This window comes from Carlito syrichta, unplaced genomic scaffold (genome assembly GCF_000164805.1).
Source record: "Carlito syrichta isolate Samal-C Ts95f unplaced genomic scaffold, Tarsius_syrichta-2.0.1 Scaffold303651, whole genome shotgun sequence".
NCBI classification, from domain to species: Eukaryota; Metazoa; Chordata; class Mammalia; order Primates; family Tarsiidae; genus Carlito; species Carlito syrichta.
Genome location: NW_007247747.1, coordinates 333,097 through 358,768, shown reverse-complemented (window position 1 = coordinate 358,768; position 25,672 = coordinate 333,097). Strand labels below are relative to the sequence as shown.

The following is a 25,672-nucleotide window of genomic DNA, read 5'->3' as shown; positions in this document are numbered from 1 at the left end:
AAGGAAAATGACAGAGTCTTTGGGGTAGTAGAATGGATATCACCAGACAATATGAAAAATAAAGTAACATAACATTCTTCTGGTTACTATCTAGAGTTAATTTCCCCTTTGCAAGTATGTTTTCTACTGGAAATTAGAATAATTAATAATAATAAATCTTTCTGTGTGTTGAACTCATGCATTTGAGTAATGGGAGGGCCTATTTACTATTAATTCTAGAAATACAATTCTAATAATACAATTTTCAAAATGATGATTTTCTATTTTCCAAATACACTTATTGGAAAGAAAACATAAGAAAGACAGAGCAAGAGAAAAACTAAATATGAAAGAACAGAAAGGTACAACAGAGACAGTTAACGTTCACATAAACAAGAAGTGACACCTGACTATCTGACTGTTAAACAGGTAAACAAAAAATTCTAAAAAGTTGGTTTAAAAAACCTCTAAAAATAGACACTAGTTTCTGGAAACATACGGAGGTTGAAACCTTCCACATGTCAGTAAACCTTGATGTTATCACTATTTTAATGGGATATTATTAATGTTCATAATCAAAGCTCTGTTATTAATAAAACATTGAGTCTTGTTTGAGGCAAATATCTAATACAGTTGAGAGAAGAGTGCATCCAAAATATTTAAACAAAAGGAAAATTCTTGAGGCTTAAGTAAGGCAAAGTTCCCTGGAAACTAAAATCAGTTATCAGTGACACCCTTTCCGAGAATTTAATAGAAATAAAATATTAAATTAATTTATGTGGTCAATCAAGAGTCACAAATAATAAGAAAAAAAGACAGACAAGTTACTCTTTGTTTTTCCTTCAATAGTACTATGCCTGGAATATGTGGAGATATTTGCAAATTCCTCCCACAAATTTAGTCTCTAAATACAAAGATTTGCTGGGCAGTTTTGCCAAGTTCCCTACATTCCAGTTCACCAAAGTAAAATATCAAAACAGTTGGGCACACACTTTCTCTTATATAAAATGTATACCTCTACTTTGCTTCATAAACTCTATGATGCTTTATCAATGCACACATAATACATAATCATGGTGTGTACTGGTCATGTGTACTTTGTTCCTATAAATGATTTCTAAAATTCCTTATTATTGCAATAAAATGAAACTACAGCAAACCTAAGGAAATCTAATGAAAGGATACTTAATGTTTAGTATTATTTACATTATTATTCATCTTTCTATTTGGAAAAGAGTCACAATGGGTATTGTGAAGGAACAGTAATGCTTATTGCATTTCCTTGAATTACCTTTTCCTTAAACTTTTGTTTCAAACCCTCTATATTAACTACATATTTTGTATATAGTTTTCTTATATATAGTTTTCTTATATTGTAACAATTGATGGATATTAGTTGGAGGGCCATAAAAAAGGACACATACTATTTTAGCAAAATTGCATATTGATTCCAATGTGTTAAAAAAAAACTTTATGTGAATTATATCTTAATATGATTCAAGGATTCATTACCAAGTATAGAATTGAAAGGAAAAGAAACACCACAAATTTATTTACATCATTAAAGTAATTTAGTCAAGGATACTAACTTAAACCAAATTTTGTTTCTGAACATTCCCAACTAAGTTTCTCTAAATCACTCAATCGACGTTTATCAAATGGGAGAATCATGCCTTAGTTCATTTTCTTCTTTTTTGCTGACCTGACTATCCTAATTGAAGTAGTTATTATCACAGGTCAATATTTTCACAGACCACACTATCACACTACCATAGTTTAAAATTATAGAATAGGGAGATTAAAATGTTTATTGTGAATCTGATCATACTTTACAGGGGATATGTGTGTGTGTGTGTGTGTGTGTGTGTGTGTGTGTGTGTGTGTGTGTATTGGGGAAGGGGCAGTAATATTCACGGCTTATGTAGTATGTGCCAATATCTATGGTTATGGCATGTAATGCCAAGACGCAAATAATTTCTTTTTTAATCAAATAGATTGTAAGATTTTTGCTAATATTTTTTAATGTCTTATCATATATAATTAAAAACTAAGCTATATTTAATATTTAAAACATTTCATAAATAGTGGCCTTACTTTTCCCTACCTTTCTTTTTGTTTTACATCAGCTGGAGAGTTATACAGGACATTCTTCTCCAGGTCTCATTTGTTAAACCGATTGTTTTCTGCTTCTCATCTCCTCCCCACCTAAAAACACTTACTTTCAGGGAGAATGAGTATCAGGGGAGGGTGGAAGGAGGAATACTCGACTCAGTAAAGTATTGAGGACAGTATCTCAATAAAAGCCCTGCTGTGAAGCCAACAAACACAACCTGTCACCATGAGAAGAACTGGTCCCCATGCACATCAGTTTCCGTGTCAGGGAATGTCCTTCCTTGAGTACTACGGAACACCACCGGAGTAGGAGACTTGCAGATAAGCACAGATTGTGGTGTTTGAATGCTTTTTGAGAGCTGGAACCAGCCCCTCACCTTTGCTTTCATGAAAAAATTATGAAAAATGTTGGACTACTGGATAGACAGACTTCTAGCTCATGGTGTGGAAGGAGCTCCTCACCTTCCTCAACCCTCACCAATAGCTCCTTGAAAAGGTTCCTAGCAACCGAAGGGGAAAACCTCCCATCTAATCCAAAGCATTCATTTTACTGATGAGGGAGGGACTTTTAGGCTCAGCGAAGTGACTTGCCCAAGGTCAGAAATTAGCAGCAGATGTGACAGAGTGAGGTCTCCTGGTGACCAGCTCAGAGATTTTTTTCCATCTCATCGTTGATATCCATCCCACTCTCTGGGCACCCATTTGACCTCTAAGCCTCTTGCACATTCACTGGAATGAAGCTTTGGGAACATCTAAACGTCTACACTTGCTTCTGAATGGTTTTATAAACCTCAAATGTGCACTAAATACAAACACAATTTGAACTCACATTCCCCCAGTACACACCTTGCCCCCCACAAAGCTGATTAGTGGTGATAAAGCATGTTACTTATTTGGATTTGGGATGGTTTATAGGTATGTTTCTTGCATCTTAGTCATAGCTTAAAACTAAAGAAACCAACCTACATTAAATTCTCCCATCAGGGGCTCAATTTGAATAAAACCAATGTTACTCTTTTCCATGAGGATGGCAATTCGCAGCAGGCTGATTTGGGATTGGCTCCCGTTAACCACACTTGATTCAGTGGTACACAGTGCACGTTGCTAGGTGATTCAGCGGAGGGAAACAGAGGACTGATTGATGGGCTTAGTAACTCCTAAGTGACTGTGATATATACAGGCATAGAATGAAAGTCTCCCTGTCACAGCTGTTTTTTTTTTCTTTTTACCCAAAGTAAATTTATTTAAAAGGCAAAGCCCCTATATGCTCTTGTAAACACTGTCTTTATCACAAACTATGCTGTTCATTTTACTGGATTTAGAGGATCTTATGGTTTCTTGTACAAAGCACAATTTTCGAGAGTGTGTAACTTGTCTATGTAAATTCACCCTGGCCCACAGCCTGGAATGCAAATTCTGTTTCTGAGAATCACTTTGTTTTCAGCAACATTCAAAAGAGAAGGGAGCAGGGGGGTGCTGGTGGTATGTGGGGTATGAGTTTGTTTTCACAGCCATAGAAATTCTCTGTATTCCAAAACAGCGTGCACATTTTATTGAATTAGATTAACTGATTTTTTTTTTTTAGATTTCTATATGGCATTTTTTTAAAACAAAAAGATATTTTGAAATATGACACAGGTTGTTCTTCTAATTGGAACAACCTGAATTTTCTCAACTCTCTTGTATACTATCTTGATGTTTCTTAGTTTTAACACAGAAAAGAAGCTTGATAATGACAAATTAATACACATAACTATTAATAATGCTGTGAGTTGACCTCTGTACTTACTCCAGTTATATTTATGAAACCCATGCCCTATCATCAAACAATATTTTGGTTATTCTCTTCAGAAAAAATGATCTGAGCAGTGAACCATCCATCTTCCTAATAAGATCAAAGTGAAAGAAAAGAAAAGGAAAAAAAAATACATAGGCCATTGGCAAATGCAGTGTGCAGACTGCAGTGTTTTATGGAAATGGGCATGACTGCAAACACTTGGTACTTGGTTTGATTCATAAAATGTTTGAGAAGTGTGGATGGTTTCTGGAAAGTGCCTTCGAAGCTGAAAGGTAATCAACTGAAACATGTAATATGCTTTTACAAGGTTCTTCTGGAGAACAAAGGTTTGCTTTGATAGCATAAGCACTCTTTGAATCTGTATCATGAGCCCATAGGAGCTTTGAAGTCCATATAAATACTTGAGGGACAGACCTACTTAGATGCATAGGCTATTACAAGAGAAACAGGAAAAATCCAAGGTTACTTGCTGTAGTTGGAAGCCCCTCAAGGTTTCTTCCTTCCTTATTTATTTTAATAATTTCTAGGTGCTGTCAATTTATCAGAAAGCAGAGGGAAAAAGTTGTAAAGTGAAACCTTTTCTTTAATTAAAAAAGACCGAAACACTGGCATTCTGAAACTTTTGAGGCCTATTTTTTTTCCCTGTGATTTCTAAAATATCGTGAGGTAATGAAAGTGGAACTTTTTATTTGAGTTTTAAAAGATGAAATAGTTTAATTATAACTTCTCAAGTTATTCATTTCCATAACTATTTGCACAGTAACATTAACTATATATTGTCATTAGGCAAAGTGGCTGCCATAGTTACTTTACGTGGTTACAGTAACTACTCCCCATTTCTTCTACAATTTTCTCCTCTCTATTTCTCCTCCTGGTATATCTCACATATTCAGAGTGTGGGGAGATTTTTAAATTTCAGGGTAATTGTCTAAACAAATTGAACCCTTTGAAATCTAAACCAATAAGCACTAAAGGTCAGGATAAATATACATATATATATACACACACATACATGGAAAGTTTATATCTCTAAGTTATAAGACAGTTTATATTTGCCTGTATTTTATTGTTAATAAATCAAAACGACAATGTCATATGATTCAGCCAAGTTCATGTATATGTATGTATGATATGCATGATTATATATGTTTATGTGTCTATGTGTATATTACAGAACATTTATTTGTACATGTCAGTGAAAGTCATGATCACATGCTAGTCATCACCGGTAGTACTCTGTAACTCAGGAAATTTTCACATTACAAAACAACAGAGAATATCATTTTAGTTCCTTACTGCAAATCTCCTATTTGAATTTCAGATTCTTTGTTTTCCTTGCTGATAACATGTATGAGCAGAATAATTTCTAGAAGTCCTCTAGTATAGGTGTTTGCTATAGAGACCCTACAGAGAGTTCAGTCTTCTTTCTGAAGTACATGTCAAGCATCAGCCATCAATCCCACTTAGTCGTTGTACTGCAGACTACTTACTGAACACCTTGACCACTGTAGGTGCCTCAAACACGTTGTCCTCAGTTACTAGCATGCACACAAATCTCTTTTCATCACTGATCCTTGCATTACTGATAGACAAAGTGTAGTTTTCTGAGAGACTCAATCTGTCTTTGTATTCTGGTACGTCGTCGTACTGCACACTTTTCTTTGTAGAGGACCTGAAGGCAATAAATACTGGGGAGCCATCGGGCTTTTCCTAAAAGTTAAAATAATATATTTTAAAAACAAACATATTCAGATGTTTCAGGATTCCATCCAGAATAACAAAATTTCCTTGACCATATTCTTCCACCAATATCTTTATTTTCTTTCCAAGAAGAATGATTTTGGATAAAAACCTCACAGAAATGTTTGGTAACAGAATATTACTCTTCATAAGAAGAAAAGCTGTAAGCTCTTTTATGGGTACTGATTTAAATGCGTGAAAATGAAATAAAAAACTCTAGAAATCTGAGCTCTACTTTCATCTGTAGGGTAGAATTAGTGACTCCTTTGAAACTTACATGGACTGGCCTTATGTTTAATATGAAATAAAAAATAGATAAAAGCAAACATGCAAACGTACAAAATGATGTTCAGATAGCCATTGTAGTAGGCATTTACTTGAGCCACAAGTACTGGTTTAGATATTTGGGACAATTATCTTTGGAATATTCTTTAATGCTTATACTTCAAATGTCTACATCTTTTAACCAAAACTGGTGCAGCTGACCTTTACAGATAACATAGTTTAATCAGTCTTCATGAAGAAAATTATTTACCCTTGTAAAACCATCATGTCCATCATTAATTAGATTAATCACTACAATCCATAGTTTTGCTATCCAAGTCATAAATCATAAATAAAGCTCAAAAGGCATTCATATGAAAACTCATCATCAAAATAAGATATACTCTGCAAACATAAATATGCAAGAGCACTGAGACACACGATACATTTCTTCCTCTGGTCTTACAAAAATGTCCTTACCTAATAAGCAATTTAATCTAAAATAGGGGCAGTCCATTCTTTACTTACCTCACAAGGCCTTTGAGAAAATAAAATATGGTAAAACATTAGTTAAAGAGCATAGCAAATTTTAAGATTCTATGGGGACTTAAGTTTAAAAATTATTAACATCAATTACTAAAGTAGTCTTAAAGTCCAAAAGTTGTAGTTGTTTGAATATCTGAATATGTCAATATCATTCTTCTTAAATTGTTTCGACTAATCACAGGTTTACCACACAAATCCTTGCCTTAAATCATTCCTTCATTATGCAAAGTATGTCAGACCATCACCTTAAGTTTCTTCATTCATTTCCTTATGCGGTAAATAATAGCTATTAATTTTTGAGCACTTAACTATATGGCAGGTGTTTTAGGGTTTTTTTAATGCAGCAATTAATTGATTTGACACTCATTAAAAACCCTGCAAGTTAAGGTTACAATATTAGCCTCATTTATAGACCAGATCATGGGGGCAGAGTTTGGTTAAATAACTTTCCAAGATCCCAGCTGGTAAATCTCAGTGGAGTGGCAATTTGAGCTCAGAGCTTGGTTTCATCATGATTATACTAAACTGGTCTTGATAGCAGTAGCTACCTCTTCTGTATCAGGTACTGTGGCAGATGTTGGTGAAGAGGTGGTGGTAGTTGGGTTGGGAGGAGTGAACAGGGAAGCTGTGATCTCCATTCATGCGGGAGTTACAGTGTGACAGGGTTGGGGAGCATTGGGAGGGGGTGTGGGAACCAGACCACCACTTCTGTTTGTTTGCTTTCTTTCATTTTTTTCGAAAATCTCTTTTTGTTTTTCACGTGCTTACATCAAATGAAAACATGTATGCTATTTCTACACATCAGGACTGACTTTAGAGCACACAGTACCTCAAATATATCTCATCAGTATAGTGGTGAAGCTTTTTGCTTAACTAACAATTTAAAAAATTGCCATCATTATTTGGTTTCCAGTACTGTTGTGCCAGTTCTGTTTCAGTGAACACTACTCCCTGGGTTATAGTTAGGATTTTCTACGATCATAAAAGTTTTCTATTACTTGTTTGTATTTATTTTGGCAGCAAATCTGATTCAACAGGTTAATTATTCCGGTAGTCTCCCTGGCCTTTGGAATTTTGGGGGTGGTAATAGACTTTGTCCTCAGAGGCCTTCACATTGAATTTCCACACTTATAGGAAGCTGGATATAGTTCAAAATTACTTCCAGTGAACTAGATAATGAGAGGAGAGTACAGAGAAGTGCTGTGCTGCCTTTCTTTCTTTTACTTTCCACTGATACAAGCACACGTGGTTAGCATTTTACAGCCCCATAGATATGATAGCTCGCTTTGTCAGGAGATTACCACATGGTAAGTACTAGGTATTTTGAATATGAATTTCTTCAGGTAACCCTCCCAGCAAGTCTACAAGGAAGATATTATTATCTCAATGTATGGATGAGAAAATGAGGATTAATTCATGTGCCCAGAATCCCGAAGTGATGATATGTTTGAAACTGTTGGTATGACTTCAGAACCTACATTTTAAAAGATTGTGTTAGGCCACCCCTTGAATGAAGACTTAAGGATATTTTTCCAAGTGTATTCTGCAGAATGTTTGTTCTTGGAGCTATTGAAGGAAAAAAGCCATGTGATCAAATAAACCAAAGAAGGCAATCAAACTATGGCCCTCAGGCAATTCATAATGCAGTTTAACATATGAGAGGCTTCGAGGAGTGTTGCAATAAACAACCTTTTCATAAATTATTTGGCCACCAAATTGTTTCCCTCTGCAAGTACCTTTAACACTTCAAGAAGCTAGGGAAGTTTCACTATTGTGTCAAGGAAAACATATCTACTTGAAGCTTACAAGCTGCCATGAGTCTCTTGTGGTCCACATGGATACTTTTCATTAACTTTGGTATATTAAATTGAGACATTTTATCAGTCAGTGTTATCCTAACCATTCCACATCCACTTGCCAGGATCTCTACCCTCTATTTCTAGACCATTTAAACCTGCATACTTGAGAAAATATGATTTTTTGCTATCTGCAAGAAATGTGGATAAAACCAAACAATATTAAATGTAAAAAAGAGCTACAACATCAAAACAGTTTTAAGGTTAAATGTCAGAAGCAAGCTTATAATGCCGATGACTAATTCTCAACGATTAAGGACTCTGTCGACTGTTGTATCTTGCCTTTGCAACAGCCACATCAAACAGAACACGAGCAAGTGGAGAAAGGTTGCCATCCTCCACTGAGCTCTCTGTCCTATAATCCTTTGATTTCATTCTGGAACTCTGGCTTTCTCTCTGCCTTTAACACTTAAGGTGGAATCTTTCAGACGAATATGATCCAACAATTATGTGTGTATTGGTTTTATTTTAAAATAGCATTGGTTATGTAAGACAAAAATCATCTTTTGACATATTCATCACATTATTCTACCTTCTTACATCTGCACTCACAGTGCAATACTGCATTTAGGTTGCTTTGAAATCATGTTTACTCACAGAAATAATTTTATTTTAAAAAGCAGAGGTAATTAGCCAAGTCCAAGATAGGTCACACTTACATATTTCCACTTGCAAAACATGAGATTCTGAGGTACATCGAGTCGGCAAGGCATGATAATGGTATCTCCATATACTGAATTTACAGTATACCATCCAAGACCTTTAGATGAAAGGAATAAAGAGAGACAGAAAAAAGAAAAAAAAATGTAAAGTGTTTCCTTGAAGTGATATAGTAAAATTCAGTTCAAAATGCATGCTTAATGAAGACTATTATCTATTATTGTTTTATCTTAAATGACATACAAAAGTTATGAGACTAGAAAATATTTTCTACTTAAATATTAACAGTTGGGGGGGAGGGAGATGGGATTAACAGTAGCAAATATCTGTGTGGGGATGGGGAAACACCTCTTATCAACAGGGTGCCTGAATGAAACATAATTGTACACCTAACCCTTAACTGTACCCCATAGAACCATAATAAAAAATATTGATAAAAAAATAAATAAAAATAAATAAATATTAACAGTTGTTATTTTGCTACTAAGACTTTGACTAGCACACAATTCAAATTTCTAAACCCTCAATTTTGCCAGGGAATATATACGTAGTATATTCCAAAGGAACACAGGAATCTGTGGGTGAATTATCTTCTTACTGTATTTCATAGAGATACATTTCACTATAGTCCATAGAAATATGAGACTATACAAAGATTAACATATTTGAAATTCTTAAAAGTAGCTTAATATATATTTGTATTTTCCATTTAAAATATTATACAATTTATCTTCTGGAAAATTCAAAAAACTGTTAAAAACTGATAACTAATACCTATAAGACCACAACTGAATTTTATTTATAAGGGAAAAAATGAGCATGAAAATGACTTGTTTTGTAGTAGTAAAAGTCAAGATACTAATTTTAACTTTGTATAAAATATTAACATGATAAAAATTTATAGTATGAACATTCTTCATAAATTGTTTACGAGACAATTATCTCCATTTTGAGAGACAATATAATTTAAGGTAAAATCTGCTACTAGGGTACAGAAACTTCTGGGTCCCTTCTAATCATTTATTTAAAATATATAAATTATTAAAATGTGGAAAAACACATTTTTGCATGTAAATGCAAAATACTATTCAAATCTGCATATAGCCTCATGAGGCTAAAAAAGACTCAGACATTTACATTGAAATCTGAAATATTTTAATCTTATTTTGTTTACAGTGATCTTTAGCATTAAGAATTTTTACAATTGAATATTAAAATATGTCATAATTGGATATAAAATGTGATGGGCTATTTTAAACAGTAGAGAAAAAAAAGATATTTTGTCCACCAGGTGGTGCTAAAATGTAAAGCTAAATCAATCGGCAACCCATAAATACCATCTAAAGATTTTCTGAAGAAACAGGACTAGATGAACATCATCTTTCACTGTTATTCATCAATCGCAGCGTACATGAAAAGTTCGTATAAGGAAAATAATTACTAACCTTTGTAAGGAAAGAAAAGGAAACAATTCCTATTTTAAAATTCTATCAGTTGAGGAAGCTACCCTTTAAACAGTTTTGCCTCCGTGAACAACAACAACAAAACAACACACATTTCATGTAAGTATGCAACATAATAGCTAGTTTTCAGTATTTTTTTTTAACAAAGTTAAGATATGGAATACAAAATATAAAAAAAGTGAGAATGTTTTTACTTGCTATTTGAGACATTAGGTTTATGTAAACTTGCTTATTATATGTTTAGTATCATAATAAAAAATTACTTCAATACTTTAAAAATTATTTATGCAACTATAATTCCTTTTAACTTCAAACATTCAAAAAACATATTACTATAAATGAAGAAATTTTCTAGTCAGTCTTGTTAAAATAAAAGAATAATGAGGAGATAGACAAGTGACTGCAGACATGTAAACTAATAATATTTAGGAAATTGCTTTAGTGCATCATTACAGCACTTGTTCTCTGTGATATTTGTCTCTCAAATGTAGAATTTCTACCATGTATTTGAAGACTTGTTCATCCATCACACAGATGCAGGTCTGCCGAGCCAAGGACACCATTTTGTATTTTGTTTGTTCATCAGCTTATAGCAAGACACTTTTAATATGTAATAATTTTGAGATGATCTGTCTCTATACCTTAAATTATGGCAGGACATGCACCCCTGATCATCTATCTTTATGAAAGCACATCTTCCTTTGACAGCTGACAGTGCTTTCATGGTTGACCAAGGAGTGAAAACAGTCTACAGAACTTAGGTACCAATGAGGTGAATCCTTTGCCAGGGAAAAAGAAATACAAAAAATTCTTTTTCCAAAAAATTTAATGCTTTGCCCTTTCTTACAGATCACGTTTCTTTTTTATTCCCTATAGAAACTTAATGTGCTATATATGCATCATCTTTTATAACAGATTTTAAAGCTATATGAATATCAAGACATAGTATATTAGTGTGATGATAGCACAATTGCAAAAAGGAAAGGACCATATATTTTTAATTTTTGCATCTTCAGGAACAATCCCTGGCAATTAATGGGTACCTGCTAAAATGATTTCCCATTTGAATACTGTGGAGTTCTTTTTATTTTGGTAGTTAATATCTTTGAAAATCAGAGTTGTTGGCAATACTGGAACTTCAAAAATTCTCATTCTTACCATAGACTCTAAAGACAATCATGTATTATCTTGGTTGTGTGGAGAACTTGGATTTTGTTTTTGGGTGGCAATCTGTCTTGAGGAGAAACACACAAAAAAGCAAACACATTTTATAGGAGTTCATGCGTAGAGCTATACGAGAGAATATTCTCCTATCCCTTTCAAGAGAAATTAAGGGTTACTTGTGTTCCTGATTTGCAAATGATAGTAGGGAATGTCCATTTTCTCACTTGTGATGGTGACCTTAATTTAAAGCAAAAGTTGTTTTTAAAAATATTTGAAAATTCACGGGTTGTGTCTTTTGGTGGCAGCTCCAAATCTAAAATCAGCTAGGACAGAACTCTAAAGAACAGAACAAACACAAGGGAAATAAGACACCTGACAAGAAGAAGGGCAGTAGGTAAGAAGCCAACAGTTACGGGCCTACGGTAGAATGAAGGATAATCCATTGGATGGCATTAGGAGCCACAGTCGTGTTGTTTTAGAATCAGTTTTCAAGTTTGCTGTAATAATCAACTTCCTGCTTCTTGTAAGAGTATACTGACTCCCAGGTTCATCAATATAGAAGGATTAAAGGCCTGCATTTGTGGGAGAGCTAACATCTCTAACCCCATAGAGATAAAGTGGCTAGAAAGACCACGTAATTTGTTGATGAATTATGTCCTAATTTCTAGAGATGTATTAATCTCTGAGATGAAGTATCAGTGAGACCCAAAGTGCCTGTCAACTCAAATGATTCTGTTTACACTTTTTGTAGAATAAAGAGCTTTTTATCTTTAAATTGCCAAGTCTGAAAATTGAGTTTAGTTTGCTAGAATTCCCCTGCAATTTTCTCCCTGTAATATTAGTTGGTTAAATTATTCATGGTTTTATAGCCTGGAGATTATTGGACGTTATTTCAAATATAGAATGCCTATGGGGTCCTTCCTCAAAGAGGCTAAATGTAAAATATAAACCAAATGTGTGTGCACACAAGTGTGTATGTGGTACGTGTTATGTCTATGCATATAAGCATAGGTCAAGACAAACTTCACATTGGGATAGAACCTCCTGTATTAAATAGTATATTCTAAAAATTTAGGACATTTTATGAATTATTATTGCTATTACTATCAAATGCCCTGACAAAATAAGACATTAAAATGTGTCATACTTGGAAAGCAGTGTGTAATTAGTTATGTATTTCTAAACAAAGGGTTCCTAACCAAAAGTAAAGAACAATTGAATCAGAAAGGCAACATGGGAGACTTAAATGGAAATACATTGTGGTAGGACAGGAGAAGAACAATCTCTTGGCTAAGTTAATATGACGTATAGACTCTCAGGCAACTGGCCATGAAATATGAGGTAGTTATAGTCATGCATTTTGTTTAGTAAATGATTTGAAAGAGGCACTAAAAACGACTCTGGTAACATTTTGAACTTAGCAAAACACTTTTTATATTTCAAAATTGAAATAATTAAAATATAACTTGGTCATACTGGTGACAAATGCTTTTCCCATATAAACTAATTGTCAAGTTCAGAGAAATCATTCTTTTTGCATTGCTGACATATAGACATTTGAATTGGGGTGTGTTAAAATTCAGAATCTGCTACCACATTTTATGCCAAGGAACAGCAAATAGTATAGAAAATAGAATGAGAATTAGGCACACTTTTTACAGGCTATAATTTAGCATTGTTGATTATCATTTATTGTACTAACACTCTAATAACATCAACATCCTTAAAAGTATTTTTGAGCGCTGTAGCTCTGTTAAGTGATATAAAAGGGTTAAATTGCAATTACGAGGGACTCAGAGTTTATGACATAAGAATTAAATTCCAGTATCACAAACATTTTAGACAGACTTACTTGAAAAAATGAACTGTTGTGAAAGAAGTAGGTTGAAATGAGAAGTTTAGCTTTAGAGATTACTTTCATATTTCTTTGATTTTGACAGAGAAACATGTTAATGCTCCTATTTGCTTCATTCATGAATCAGAACATGTACAATTCAACTCTAACTAAAATCTGTAAATATTTTAAAACATCAGTTTATAGCAGTGTTTCTCAACCTGGTCACTACTGAGATATTGGGTCAAATAAATCTTTCTTGTAAGAAGACTGTCCTGTGCATATTATGGGATGTTGAGTGGCATCTCTGCCTCTACCCATTAGATGACAGTACCACTTTTTCCCTAGCATGGCAATTAGAAAGTCTCCAGACATGACAAACATCCCTTTGGAGGCAAATTGCTCCCCAAACCCTATCCAGTTGAGAAATCACTCATTCAAAACTTCAGCTATTGGCTTCTTACATTCAATGAAACTGTGGTTTCCAATAGAGGAATTTTAAGTAAAATAAAATCTTAGTGTAGGACTAAATAATCATGGAACACAAGTGGAAGGATGGAGACAGACATAGTGCATAATAACACTTGGTTATTATCAAATTTGCTTGCCTCATAGAAATATATTAAACCACAATAGGGAGATTGATTTTTGGCTTTAGAAATTGAATTCCCAATCTCTTTACAAAAACGACAAAGCTATTTTGTTTTTGCAAATCTACTTCATGTACCACAATGAAGGACCAATTATACATATTATGTAAGTTTATATAGTGTACTTTCTTAACTATATATAGCACAGATATTTTATTTAATATGACAAAATATAATAGTTCTATTGATAGAGTGAAATAGTTTCTAAAACCTGAGTTTTTATGATTTAATCTAATAAGTTATTTCTTAATTCTTCTCATAAACAAGAATTTAAGATTTTCATCATAGTCATGAGATATATAAAGTAGTTGAATTCTAACTGAACTCCTATATATCCCTTAATTATCTATTTATGCATTCAGTAATGCACCAAGTAGTTAGTGGACATCTACTACTACTGTCAAAATTTTAGATGGAGAGAAGATAGAAATAAAATATAGAGACCTTTTCCTTAAGAAACAAGATGGAATTAGTACAAGGTACTTAATGGGTAAACCTAGTGCTGTGAGAACATATAGAAAAAAAAAATCCTAGCAATGAGAATATTGGTAAAGATTTCTTGGAGAAAATTTTTTTTGACATGAATACTGAATTAAGGTTGCTATGGACCGGAAGAGAGGAACTACTTCACAGGCAGAGTATATGAGAAGCATTGAATGACACTTGGTTTTCTCTCTTAGGGCAAATTCAATTTTTTATTATAATAATTTCTACAGAGCAGATTTTTTAAATCTTCATAGTGAACAAGTCCTAAGACTGGCAGTTTTCCCAAATTCATAAATGCACATAAAATCTCTAATAAAATGCAATAAAATGTTCGATCTCTTTGCTTTCATCATTGACACCAGTATTTGGATTCCTTTGGGGGCCATTTTTTAATTATAAGCAAAAATCTTATTTGGGAATGGTCAAAAAGCAACAAGATTGATTTAAGTTTAGAACTCATTTTTGAGAGTTGTCTTATGAATTTCAAATAAGAAAATGTACAGAATTCCATTGCATTTATTAGAATTTCTTCACTTGGGATCCATGAGGAAACTTAAGACATCTATGAGATTTCTAAAATTATTCAAAATTCTCATTAGATTTTCAAAGGTGACCTTAAATAAAAATAAAAGTTTAAAATTGTCTCTAAATTGAATAGAACTTATGGAAGAAAATTTAATGGTCCAGCACTTTCATCACTGGGAATCTATTCTACAAAAGTTTTCGCATATGTGCACAAACAATTATATACAAAGATAGTACAGCATTACTTTGAATACTGAAATACTGGATGGACCTAAATGTTTATTAATATAAAATATTAAGATGGAGTGTATATCCACACAATTCTTTCCATGAACCCATTGAAAAATAGTGAAAACCTAATATACTGTTTTCCTTTTTAAAAAAAAAAATTTTGGTATTTAATTATTATTATTATTTTGAGTTGGGGTCTCACTCTGCCACCCAAGCTGGAGCACAGTGGCACACTCACTGCTATCCCAGCGTCAACCTGTTGGGCTCTGGCATCCTTCCGCCTTAGCCTTCCAAGTAGCCAGAACTGCAGGTGGGCACTACCAAGCTCGGTTAGTTTTTTTGATTTACCTACAGACCAGGGCTTGCCAAGTTGTCCCGGCTGGTCTTGAACCCGCGGGTTCAGGCAATCCACTCTCCTCGGCCTCCCAAAATGCTGGGATTACAGGCTGAGCCACTTGACCGGCCTGGTATTTAAATTTTTTACTTATTTATCATTTGTTCATGTATCCATTCACTCATGCATTGACTAACTGAGTGTCTACTCTGCTAAGTCCTGTTCTAGGATGAGGGGGAAAAAAGCAGTGATCAAAATAACTGCCCTCTAGGAATTTAGATTCTAGAGAGCTATATTTATTCATGTAATTAAAAGTTTAATTTCTTTTTCTTATTTCTGAGTTGGAGTCTCACTCTGCTGCCCCGACTGGAGTGCAGTGGCGGCTCCCAGCCACCGCAGCCTTGACCTCCTGGGCTCCGGCGATCCTTCCGCCTCAGCCGTCCAAGTAGCTGAAACTACCGGGCGCGCTACCACGCCTGGCTAATTTTTGATTTATTGTAGAGATGAGGTCTCGCTGCCCAGGCGGGTCTCGAAGCCGCGGGCTCAGTCAATCCACTCACCTCAGCCTCCCAAAGTGCAGGATTACAGGCTGAGCCACCGAGCCTGGCTAATTTCTTTTTTTTAAGTGGGGAAAATTACTGGGTTAGTTCCTCCACTATTCTCCAAGCTAACTGAAGGAAAAGCTACATTTTCCTCATTTTGAAATTCTTTGCAGCATCATCAAGGTTGCAGTAGCTCAATAATTATGGGTAAACTAAAGACCCGCTATATCACATTGAATGGAGCTCTATAGGCCAATTAGCCACATCTTTTCTTTGCATTTAACATTTTGGAAAACCATATACTCTTCTTTGATATCTTAGGGACTACAACTACAGGGTGGGAAGAGGGGAACACTGTGGTGACTAGAAATTAATATCTTACAACTAACCCCCCCGAAAAGCTATTTTTGCTTTATAAATCTTTTAATGGAAATATAATATAGATGGAAAAAAGCATACGAATCTAGACTCACGTTTTCAGTGTCACTGAAGGCACTTTTCTTTAGAGTTTCTTTGGTAACTGTCTTCACATTCTTTGTCTTGAAGAGACTGTGATCCCACATACTTGTCCCACAATGGGATCCCTGTGTTACCAAGTCATCATTCCTAAGTGATGAGTTTTTTACTAGACTATGGGGTCTATGCCAACATGCTAAGGCACAGGCCCCTAAGTGTTGATAAACTTAAAGACAATTAACAGCCTCTCATGCTTTGCGTATGCATGTGAAAAATACATTGAACCCCCAAATTTAGATTTTTGTATATAAAAAGAATAATATCCTATATTTTATTTTAAATTAGATTTTCATAAGGAAGAAGAGTAAACAGGAGAAACACTTAAGTATGTTTTTCTTTATACAGTATGTTTTGCTCATTATAAAATTAAAAACATGTATGTAATTAACACTTTATGTGAGTTGAAGTTCATAAAGTCATGTAATCTCTACTATCATACTTCTAATTATCTAGGATTTGAGGCTGTGTCTTTCAGGTGCTCATATAAGAAAAGGTCTCTAGACAATTAGTCTGTACAATGAAAATAATCAGCAAGTATGATTTTCCTTCTGCTTCCCTTTCCCCTAATTCAATTTCTTGAGTTATTTTTTGCATTGTCTGTATCTGGATCCTGTGAACTTCATTTGGGAACTTGCTTAACTGAAGAGGTATTAGAAAAAACTAATATTTGAACACTCCTCCATGTTAAAATAATGCAAAGAAAAATGCATACATTTCTGTTCTATTGCTCTGAACATTTTCTGAGCATGAAATTCCATGTTTAACTATATAAGAGAATCAATTTTATTTAAATGGAGAAAAAATATATATACTTCCCTGTGCATTTTACCACAGAAGTTGTTGTATTGAAATTGTGAACACAATTCAATTATTTCAGCAAAAAGAAGAATGGACTGCATTCATAAAACCATTATCAACAAGGAGGCAGGCACAATGCTTCACTAAAAACTTTAATTGAGTCATTTGAAGTAATGGAAATTTTTGGAATTTAGACTAGAGTCTGTTTTCAGAAAGGGTTCACAGTTATTGTGATATTATTAAATTTTTTTCTGCAAATAGTTTAATGTCATGACAACAAAAAGTTCTCTTGATTTGAGAAAATCAAAGCTGTCCTTGATAATACTCCGAAACCCCCAAACAACAAATTTCTAATATTCCTCAAAATGCCTGAGAACAAATATATCACAAAGACTTTTAGTCAATAAGATCAACACTGTTTTCACAGAAAGCATCTGTTAATAACAGCTTGCACAAATTGTATTACTTTAGCTTTTAAAGTAATATTCAACAGCATTAGAATTACAGACTTAGAAAATTTTATGTTCTAATTGAAGTAGTGACTTATGAGGGATAACAAGTGAATTATGATGGTTACTGAATGAGTAGAGTAGTAGATTTCTACTTCTGAATTAGTTGAGTGATCTTGTCCAGTATGCTAGCTTCTGGTATAGTTCATAGTAAATATCTAAGTTGGAATCAAAAAATGTTTATATCCGTTGAAATAGCTTTTTGCTCTTTTCTTCACATGAATCCCAATTAGTATTGCCTATATCTCCTGAGGATATAGATTTGTACAATCAAACATGGTAAGTAATAAAGGTTAAAAAGCTATTTAATAGGTTTTTCCACATATTTGGTGCAGCTTGCTGGCTGATTTTCAAGACTTAGATTTGTGTAAATTCCATGCTTTTAATTGACAGCTCCCTGGAGGGGCTGCAATATAAGTTAAGGTCATAGGAAGAAAATTATGGCTTTCGGTGGCATTTTCCTCTTTCTTTAAAAACTGGACTTAGCTTACTATGAGATTCAGCTTTCTAGCTTTGATGAGAAAGGAAAGAGAGGAGAGTGGTCCAAGATAAATTTTGACAGAGATGAAAAGTACAGGAAAGATAACAATTTAAAAATAAAATAAAGAGTTGCATGCACTTGGGAAATAAGCATAATCTGTTTATGAAGATGAAATCATCTTTCTGCCTTAAGGGGATCATGTATCACCTCAAAGACTGAGTGACCATGGAGAACCACACCCATTGTGGCTTGCCCCTGATGGCAGCTCAGTGGGATAACTCTGGAATGCATGAACTTAGACATACTGACATCTATTAATATAACAATAACTTTTTATGTGTTCAATTTCTTCTGACAGTCACTATTGTTAATTGATGAGTGGGAGGAAAGGTGGGAACAAGAGCAAGATAATTTAGGAAGTCAAAGAGTAGATAGAGATAAGAAGTATAGGAAGCTGTGTTGAAAGGTGGTTTTATCATTTCCAAGGGTACGAAATCTGCACCTGAAGTTGCCTCCAGTTTTGAAACTTTCCCTTAATCCCGAAGAGTTTAACTCTTTGAAAACTTCACCTTGTACCCTCAGAGGTTGATGGTAATTTAAAAACATCTCCTATCACAGAAACAAAGAACTGAGTATCACATGTTCTCACTCATTAGTGGACCTTGAACAATTATCATAATACTATAAGAAAGGATTGTCAGTAGTGGGAAATTGCCAGGAGTGGAGGGGATTGACAGTAGTGGGATTTTGCCGGGGGAGGGAGGGCACACCTCATCAACAAGGGTACCTGTATAATGAACGTTTGTGTACCTAACCGTGAATTGTATCCCACATCTTTAAAATTAAAAATTAAAAAAAAGCATTTAAAACATCTCATATTTATGCTGCAATTTAAGAAATGGTTTAATGCCCACCTCCTTCCAGAAGAATTTTTGGAAGACTAGCCATCATGAACAAGGTGGTAAAGCAAAAACACTGGGTAAAAAGACCCATTAAAAAAAATTTTATTTTAAAGATGGGGTACAAGCCAGGACTGGATACGTAAATGGTTTATGTACAGGTGAAGTTTGGGCTTCCCATTGGACCTCATTTCACCTGGATTAAGATCAGGCACCCTTTGGTTCATCTGTACACTGTGATTACACAGGAACTTGAGAATGTGGAAAGCATTATTAAACTCTACATATGAACAACTCTCCTGAGATTATGCCTGCATTTCATTGGTTTTCCAAGTTAGCTGACGTTTGTATCATATCTCACCAGCCTCTACTTCTCATTTTCACATTCTTAATTAAGCATCAATTAAATAAGTGCTTCATTTTCTCTGTTTGGTATTCAGGAAAAAAAAAATCTTTGTGAAGCATAGCAGACATGAAAATGCACCTCAGAAATCCCCGACTGTTGAGACCCTAACTTACTAAGGACCCAACTGCTGCATTGCCTATCATATTTGTGCCAAGGTCACACTTTTCACTAAGTGCTCCCATTTAATAACTGAGTGCAACAGTGATACTAAGTCAGGCAAGTTTCTTGGAGACAAGTGACTCCTATGAGGGCTGACTGTGACTCAAGAACACCCTGATGAGCTTTCCTTAGGTTGCATGACCCAACCTTCCTGTTCACTCTTTTTTACTTGGGGTCATAGTTACTTTGCAGTATAATGATTCTCTCATCTCCCATCCTCCTCCTCATTTTTTTTTCTCACATAGATGTTTTTCCTAATACAATCTTTTCACGCTAAATTCATTTTGACATCTGCTTCTCAGAGGATCCTGACTAACACCTGGGGAAAATTAAGCACAACATAACTATATTGACCCTCTGACATTAGTAGACTAATTAAATTGCAGAAAATTAAAATTTCAGTATGGATATAGTGAAACAACTCACTTTGACTCAGTAGTTCAGCTTAATTTAAAAAACAAAAAATTAGCTCAAAATAGATTAAATACTTAAATGTATAGGAACAGAAACCATAAAGTACCTAGAAGAAAACGTAAGGGAATAGCTCTTTGACATTGGCCTTGGAAATAATTTTTTCAATATGACACTAAAAACATGAGCAACAAAAACAAAAAACAAGAGAGTAGGACTACATTAAACTAAAAAGTTTCTACACAGCAAAGGCAACAGCCAACAAAATGAAAAGGCAACCTATGAATTTTAAGAAAATATTTGCACATCATATATTTGATAAAAGGTTAATATTCAAAATATGTAAAAAACTCACACAATTTAATAGCAAAAAAAAAAAAAAAAAGCCACAAATAAGCTGATTAAAAAATGACTTGAGCCAGGTGTGGTGGCTCACACTTATAATCCCAGCACTTTGGGAGGCCAAGGTGAAAGGATTGCCTGAGCCCATGGGTTCGAGAATAGCCTGGGCCACTTGGCAAGATTTGTCTCTACAATAAAATAAAAAATAAAAATAAAATAAATGACCTGAATAGACATTTTCCAAAATAAGACATATGATTAGTTAATAGGTATATGAAAAAGTTGCTCAATAGCACTAGTTATCAAGTAAATGTAAATCCAAATCACAATGAGATATTACCTCACTCCTGTTAGGATGACTCTAATAAAAAAAATAATAACAAGAGTTGGCGAGAGTGTGAAGAAAAGGAAATCCTTATATACTGTCAATGGGAATGTAAATTGGTACCACCATTATAAAAAAATAGTATGGAGACTCCTAAAAAAGTTAAAAATGAAACTACCATATGATCCAGGAATGCCACTTCTGGGCATATACTCAAAAGAAAGGAATCAATACTTGAAGAGATATCTGCACTCTCATGTTCATCACAGTGTTATTCACAATAGCCGTAATAAATAAACAACTTCAGTAGTCCATTCATGGAAAAAGAGATTAAAAAGTTGTGATAAATATAGATACACAATGGAATATTACTCAGCCTCACAAAAGAGTTCATCCATATTGTCACAAAAGGAGGTCCTACCGTTTGTGACAATATGGATGAACCTGGAAGACATTATGCCAACTGAAATAAGTCAAAGAAAGAAAGTGCTACATGATCTTCTTTCCATGTGGAATCTAGAAAGGTCAAATACATAGAAACAGAGAGTAGGGTGGTGGTTACTAAGGATGTGAAGGTGAGGAAAATGGGTAGACATTGGTCAAAGGGTATAATGTTGCAGGTATGTAGGATGAATAAGTCTAGAGATGTGTAATATAGCATGGTGAGTGTAGTTAATAAGACTGTATTTATACCAGAAATTTGCTAAGAAAGTAGATTCCAGGTACTCGCATAACACACACACACACACACACACACACACACACACACACACACACACACACAATGAGGAGGAGATGGATATGATGATTTGCTTGACTGTAGCAATCATTTCAAAATATATACGTATATCAAACCTTCGTGTTCTATAACTTAAATATATATAATTAAAAATTAAATATACCTAAAATATCTTTCAGCAATACAATAATAACAATGAATGTTTTATGGTGTTTTATCATTTTCAATATTCTTCTACATACATTGTACACATGCATTTGAGCTTCACAAAAGTCTTGTATGATAAGCAAAGAAGCTTGTATAATGAACAAATATTATGATACTTCATTTTACTAATAAGACACTGTTTGCCCTCCAAAGTCAAGAAACTAAGCCAACATCACCAAGACAGTACGTGATGGAGCCAGAACTCAAAATGAATTCTCACCCTGAATCTAATTCTCAACACTATTAGAATACGGAAAATGCTTTCATGTTCTTTCATTTTATATTATGGATGACTAAAGAATATTGTTTGAAAAGTATTAAAATGGTTTCCATATTTAGACTTTTATTTAAAAATATATACATTAGAGGGACTAGAAAGAAAACAAGCTAACTATTGTATCATCTCACTATCAGTGAGATGGTATGCGCAGTCCAACGCTTATTCCCAGGAAATACAAATCCTGTCGATGACAGCTCATCTACTTTACAAAATAAGATAAAAGCCCATAAACAGCCAAGGAGATAGGCATCTTTCAGATCAGGAACCAGAAATCAAATAAGGCTCTTTTTTATTTCTTAAAGTAGATGAGGCACTTAGGTTACTGGCAGAGTAGAGTTTTATGCATTTCTAGCACCTAGAATAGTACAGGTAGCATGGTCAATCCCTGTGTAGTACTGAATGAGTAAGATGATCAGGTTGGGATTAATTCCAAGTCTTTCTAACTTCAAATCTGTGTCTTTCCTCTCCACCAACAATGCTTTTCACAATTATGACCCTAAAAAAATGGGTTGAAAATTTATGTTCACACACAAACTCACACAAGAATGTTGATAGAAACTTTATCTATAATTGCCCAAACATGGAAGCAACCAAGAAGTCCTTCAATAGATGAATGAATAAACAAAACAAACTATGGTACATTCAGACATGGAATATTATTTGGCAATAAAAATAATGAGCTATCAATTCCTGAATAAACATGAAGGAACTTTAAGTGCATATTGCTAAGTAAAAGAAGCCAATCTGAATATATGATTCCATTTCATGACATTTTGGAAAAAGCAAAAACTATGGAAATAGTAAAGAGATCAATGGTTGTCGGGGACTAAGGGAGGGAGGAAGGAATGATTAGATAGAGCACAGGAAATTTTTAGAGCACAGAAAATTGTTCTGATACGATAGTGGCTAAACATTGTAAATGTCTGTCAAAACTCATAAAACATGCGAAGAGGGAAACCTGATGTAAACTATGGACTTTAGCTAATAACAATGTATCAATATCGACTGATCAATTGGAACAAATGTGCTACACGAATGCAAAGATGTTAATAATAGGGAAAACCAGGGCATGGAAAAGGTGGGGAAATGGAGAAGGAGCATATAGGAACTCTCCACTTTCCACTGTTTTTCTATAAACCTAGTACAGATAAAAGTGTATTAATTAAAAACAATTGATATTCTTCAACCTAGGGAAAACATTCTACCTCTAGACAGTCTCCTCTAAATTCCACTGGTATAGGGGGAGAGACGGACATAGACATCTGCAAGGGCAAAATTTTGGCATCCATCAGCAGAGGTGATCCCAGGTAGACCTCAGCGGGTGCTGACTTTCCAACAGCACCAAAACCTCTGATGAACAGGGTATCCTGGGTGGCTGTGCTGATGCTTGGCAATTGCTGCTTTATGATTATGTTTCTCACATATTCCCAGTCCCACGGAGGTGCTAATACATTTGGTTCGTCTTGCCATTTAAAAGAGACAATGTCTTTGATAATTTGTTCATGGTTAATGCTTGGGGAGATAATGACACTCAAAATTCCCCTAACTGAATATTATATTATTACCTCTTTGGATCTGCTATTTTTAACAGCTTTCAAAGACAATAGTGTCATTTAGGTAAAAAAAAAAAGTTCACTGTTCCTACACCTTAAAAGAATACTAGGTTATAAAAATGAGCTGTAAAAGTCCCAGCAAGGGTTCAGATTATATCACGTACGTTGTTTATGAATCTCATTTTGTCATGAATCTATGACTGAAAGAATCCCTAAAGCTTTCCCCAGGAAGTAATTAATTGGAAACCAAACAAGCAAACAAACTCAATAGAAAAGGCTGAAATACTCTGATTGTGTCATTGTCTGAAAATGCATTGGTGATTTTCAAGTTAGGTCCCACTTGAGTCATACAAAAATATGCTTTAAGTGTGTGTTCTTCAGCTACAATTCTACCTCTCTGTGTATACATATAAAACAGATGATAAGAACACCTCTGGAATCAATTTAAAATGTTTCCATCTTTACGTTTTTTCGATTGCAGGATGCCTCAACATACACATATGATTATTGGTACATATTCAATCAACAAATATATCTCAAACACCTCTTAGGTAATTAGCATTACTTTAAAAGAGAGTTTGCTATTCAGAAATTCATAGATTTGTATCTCTAATTTTAAAAACTGGGAGTTAGTCTATGAAAAAATTTCCACCACAACAATCACTAAAGTAAACACAGAATCAATAACAATAACTAACACAATTGTACTTTGGAAAGATTTCATTATGGAAGTTTTCTACTCATTCTAAAGCCTTTGTAACTGTAAGATAATTTGTATTGGTTTATATGGGAAAGTCAGTAAAATCTATTGAAAATGGAAAAACTTGAATGTAACTGAATAATAACAGTTGTAGGCTAAACACATATCCAATATTGTTGATATAATCCATACACTTCAAAAGATATATCTTAAACATCAAGAATGCATCTCATCGGAATAAAGTGTTACTTATTGCATACCTGTGCCAAACATTTCTCAATATTTTTTCTAAGAATCTTTTTCTATTGTTTTAAAAATCAAATTTCCTTAATTTGAAAGATGCTGATTCATATTAATCCAGGTGTACTGGACATAAGCTATTAATTGGCTTCAATACGCCAGACACTATATTCTTGCTGGAATATAAGCATAAATAAACTATCTCTTCCAGGAAATTAAAATCTAGAAGCTGGAAGTAAAACAGAACTAGCAACAGAGCTCAGCAGTTAAAGTATGGTCTGTGAACACAGACTGAGTGGGTCTCAAGCTCTGCTACTAGTAAGCCGGGTGACCTTCAGCGAGTTACTTAACCGATAGGCACTTATGTTTTCCGACCATAAAATTGAGGGCAATAACAGTATTAAGCTCATGGTGTTATCATGAATGTACTAAACTAATATGTGTCAGTTGCTTTAAAAAGCGCTTTTCATACAGTAATTGCTCAATAAATGTTAGCTATTATAACTCTGTGCCTTTTATTTATTGGAAGAATAGAGATTATATGCCCAAATGTTGTAGGAGCAGAGGAGGGACTGATGAATAGTCTGGAGAAGGCTTTGCTCAAAATGGACATTTATATTGAAGCTTCATGAATGAGAGTTTTTTCAAGTGAAAAGAAGAATGAAGGCAACTCCATGCAGAAGAAAGACCGGAGCGCAGGCGTGACCTTGTTAGACCAGTGTGGCTGCCGTTTAGAGCATGTGAGAGGGGATGAGGGGAATGGAACCGGGCAGGTAGCTTTGGGGGTAATACTTGGAAACCCTTAAATGGCTTAAAGAACTTGAACTTTATTCTGTAAGGAACGTGGAGGCACTAAAAGGATTTTTGGTTTATTTTAACAATGGTGGTGCAGTGGTCAGATTTTTGCGACTGAAAATTATCTT

At 34.3% G+C, this 25,672-nt stretch overlaps 1 protein-coding gene across 4 annotated transcripts in view; it reads right to left on the bottom strand.

Moving 5' to 3' along the window:
• Nucleotides 1–25,672, bottom strand: part of ALCAM (activated leukocyte cell adhesion molecule) — a 204,056-nt gene that overhangs the window by 44,015 nt on the left and 134,369 nt on the right. For 3 of the 4 annotated variants that reach the window (XM_008058918.1, XM_008058916.2, XM_008058917.2), the window contains exons 2-3: nt 8,955–9,055; nt 5,380–5,599 (exon numbers count right to left, since the gene is read on the bottom strand). In XM_008058918.1, coding sequence (XP_008057109.1) covers nt 5,380–5,599; nt 8,955–9,055 — 321 coding nt within the window. Of the gene's footprint in view, nt 1–4,932; nt 5,600–8,954; nt 9,056–25,672 lie in introns of those variants that run through there. The other variant, XM_008058919.1, reaches the window with a different exon arrangement.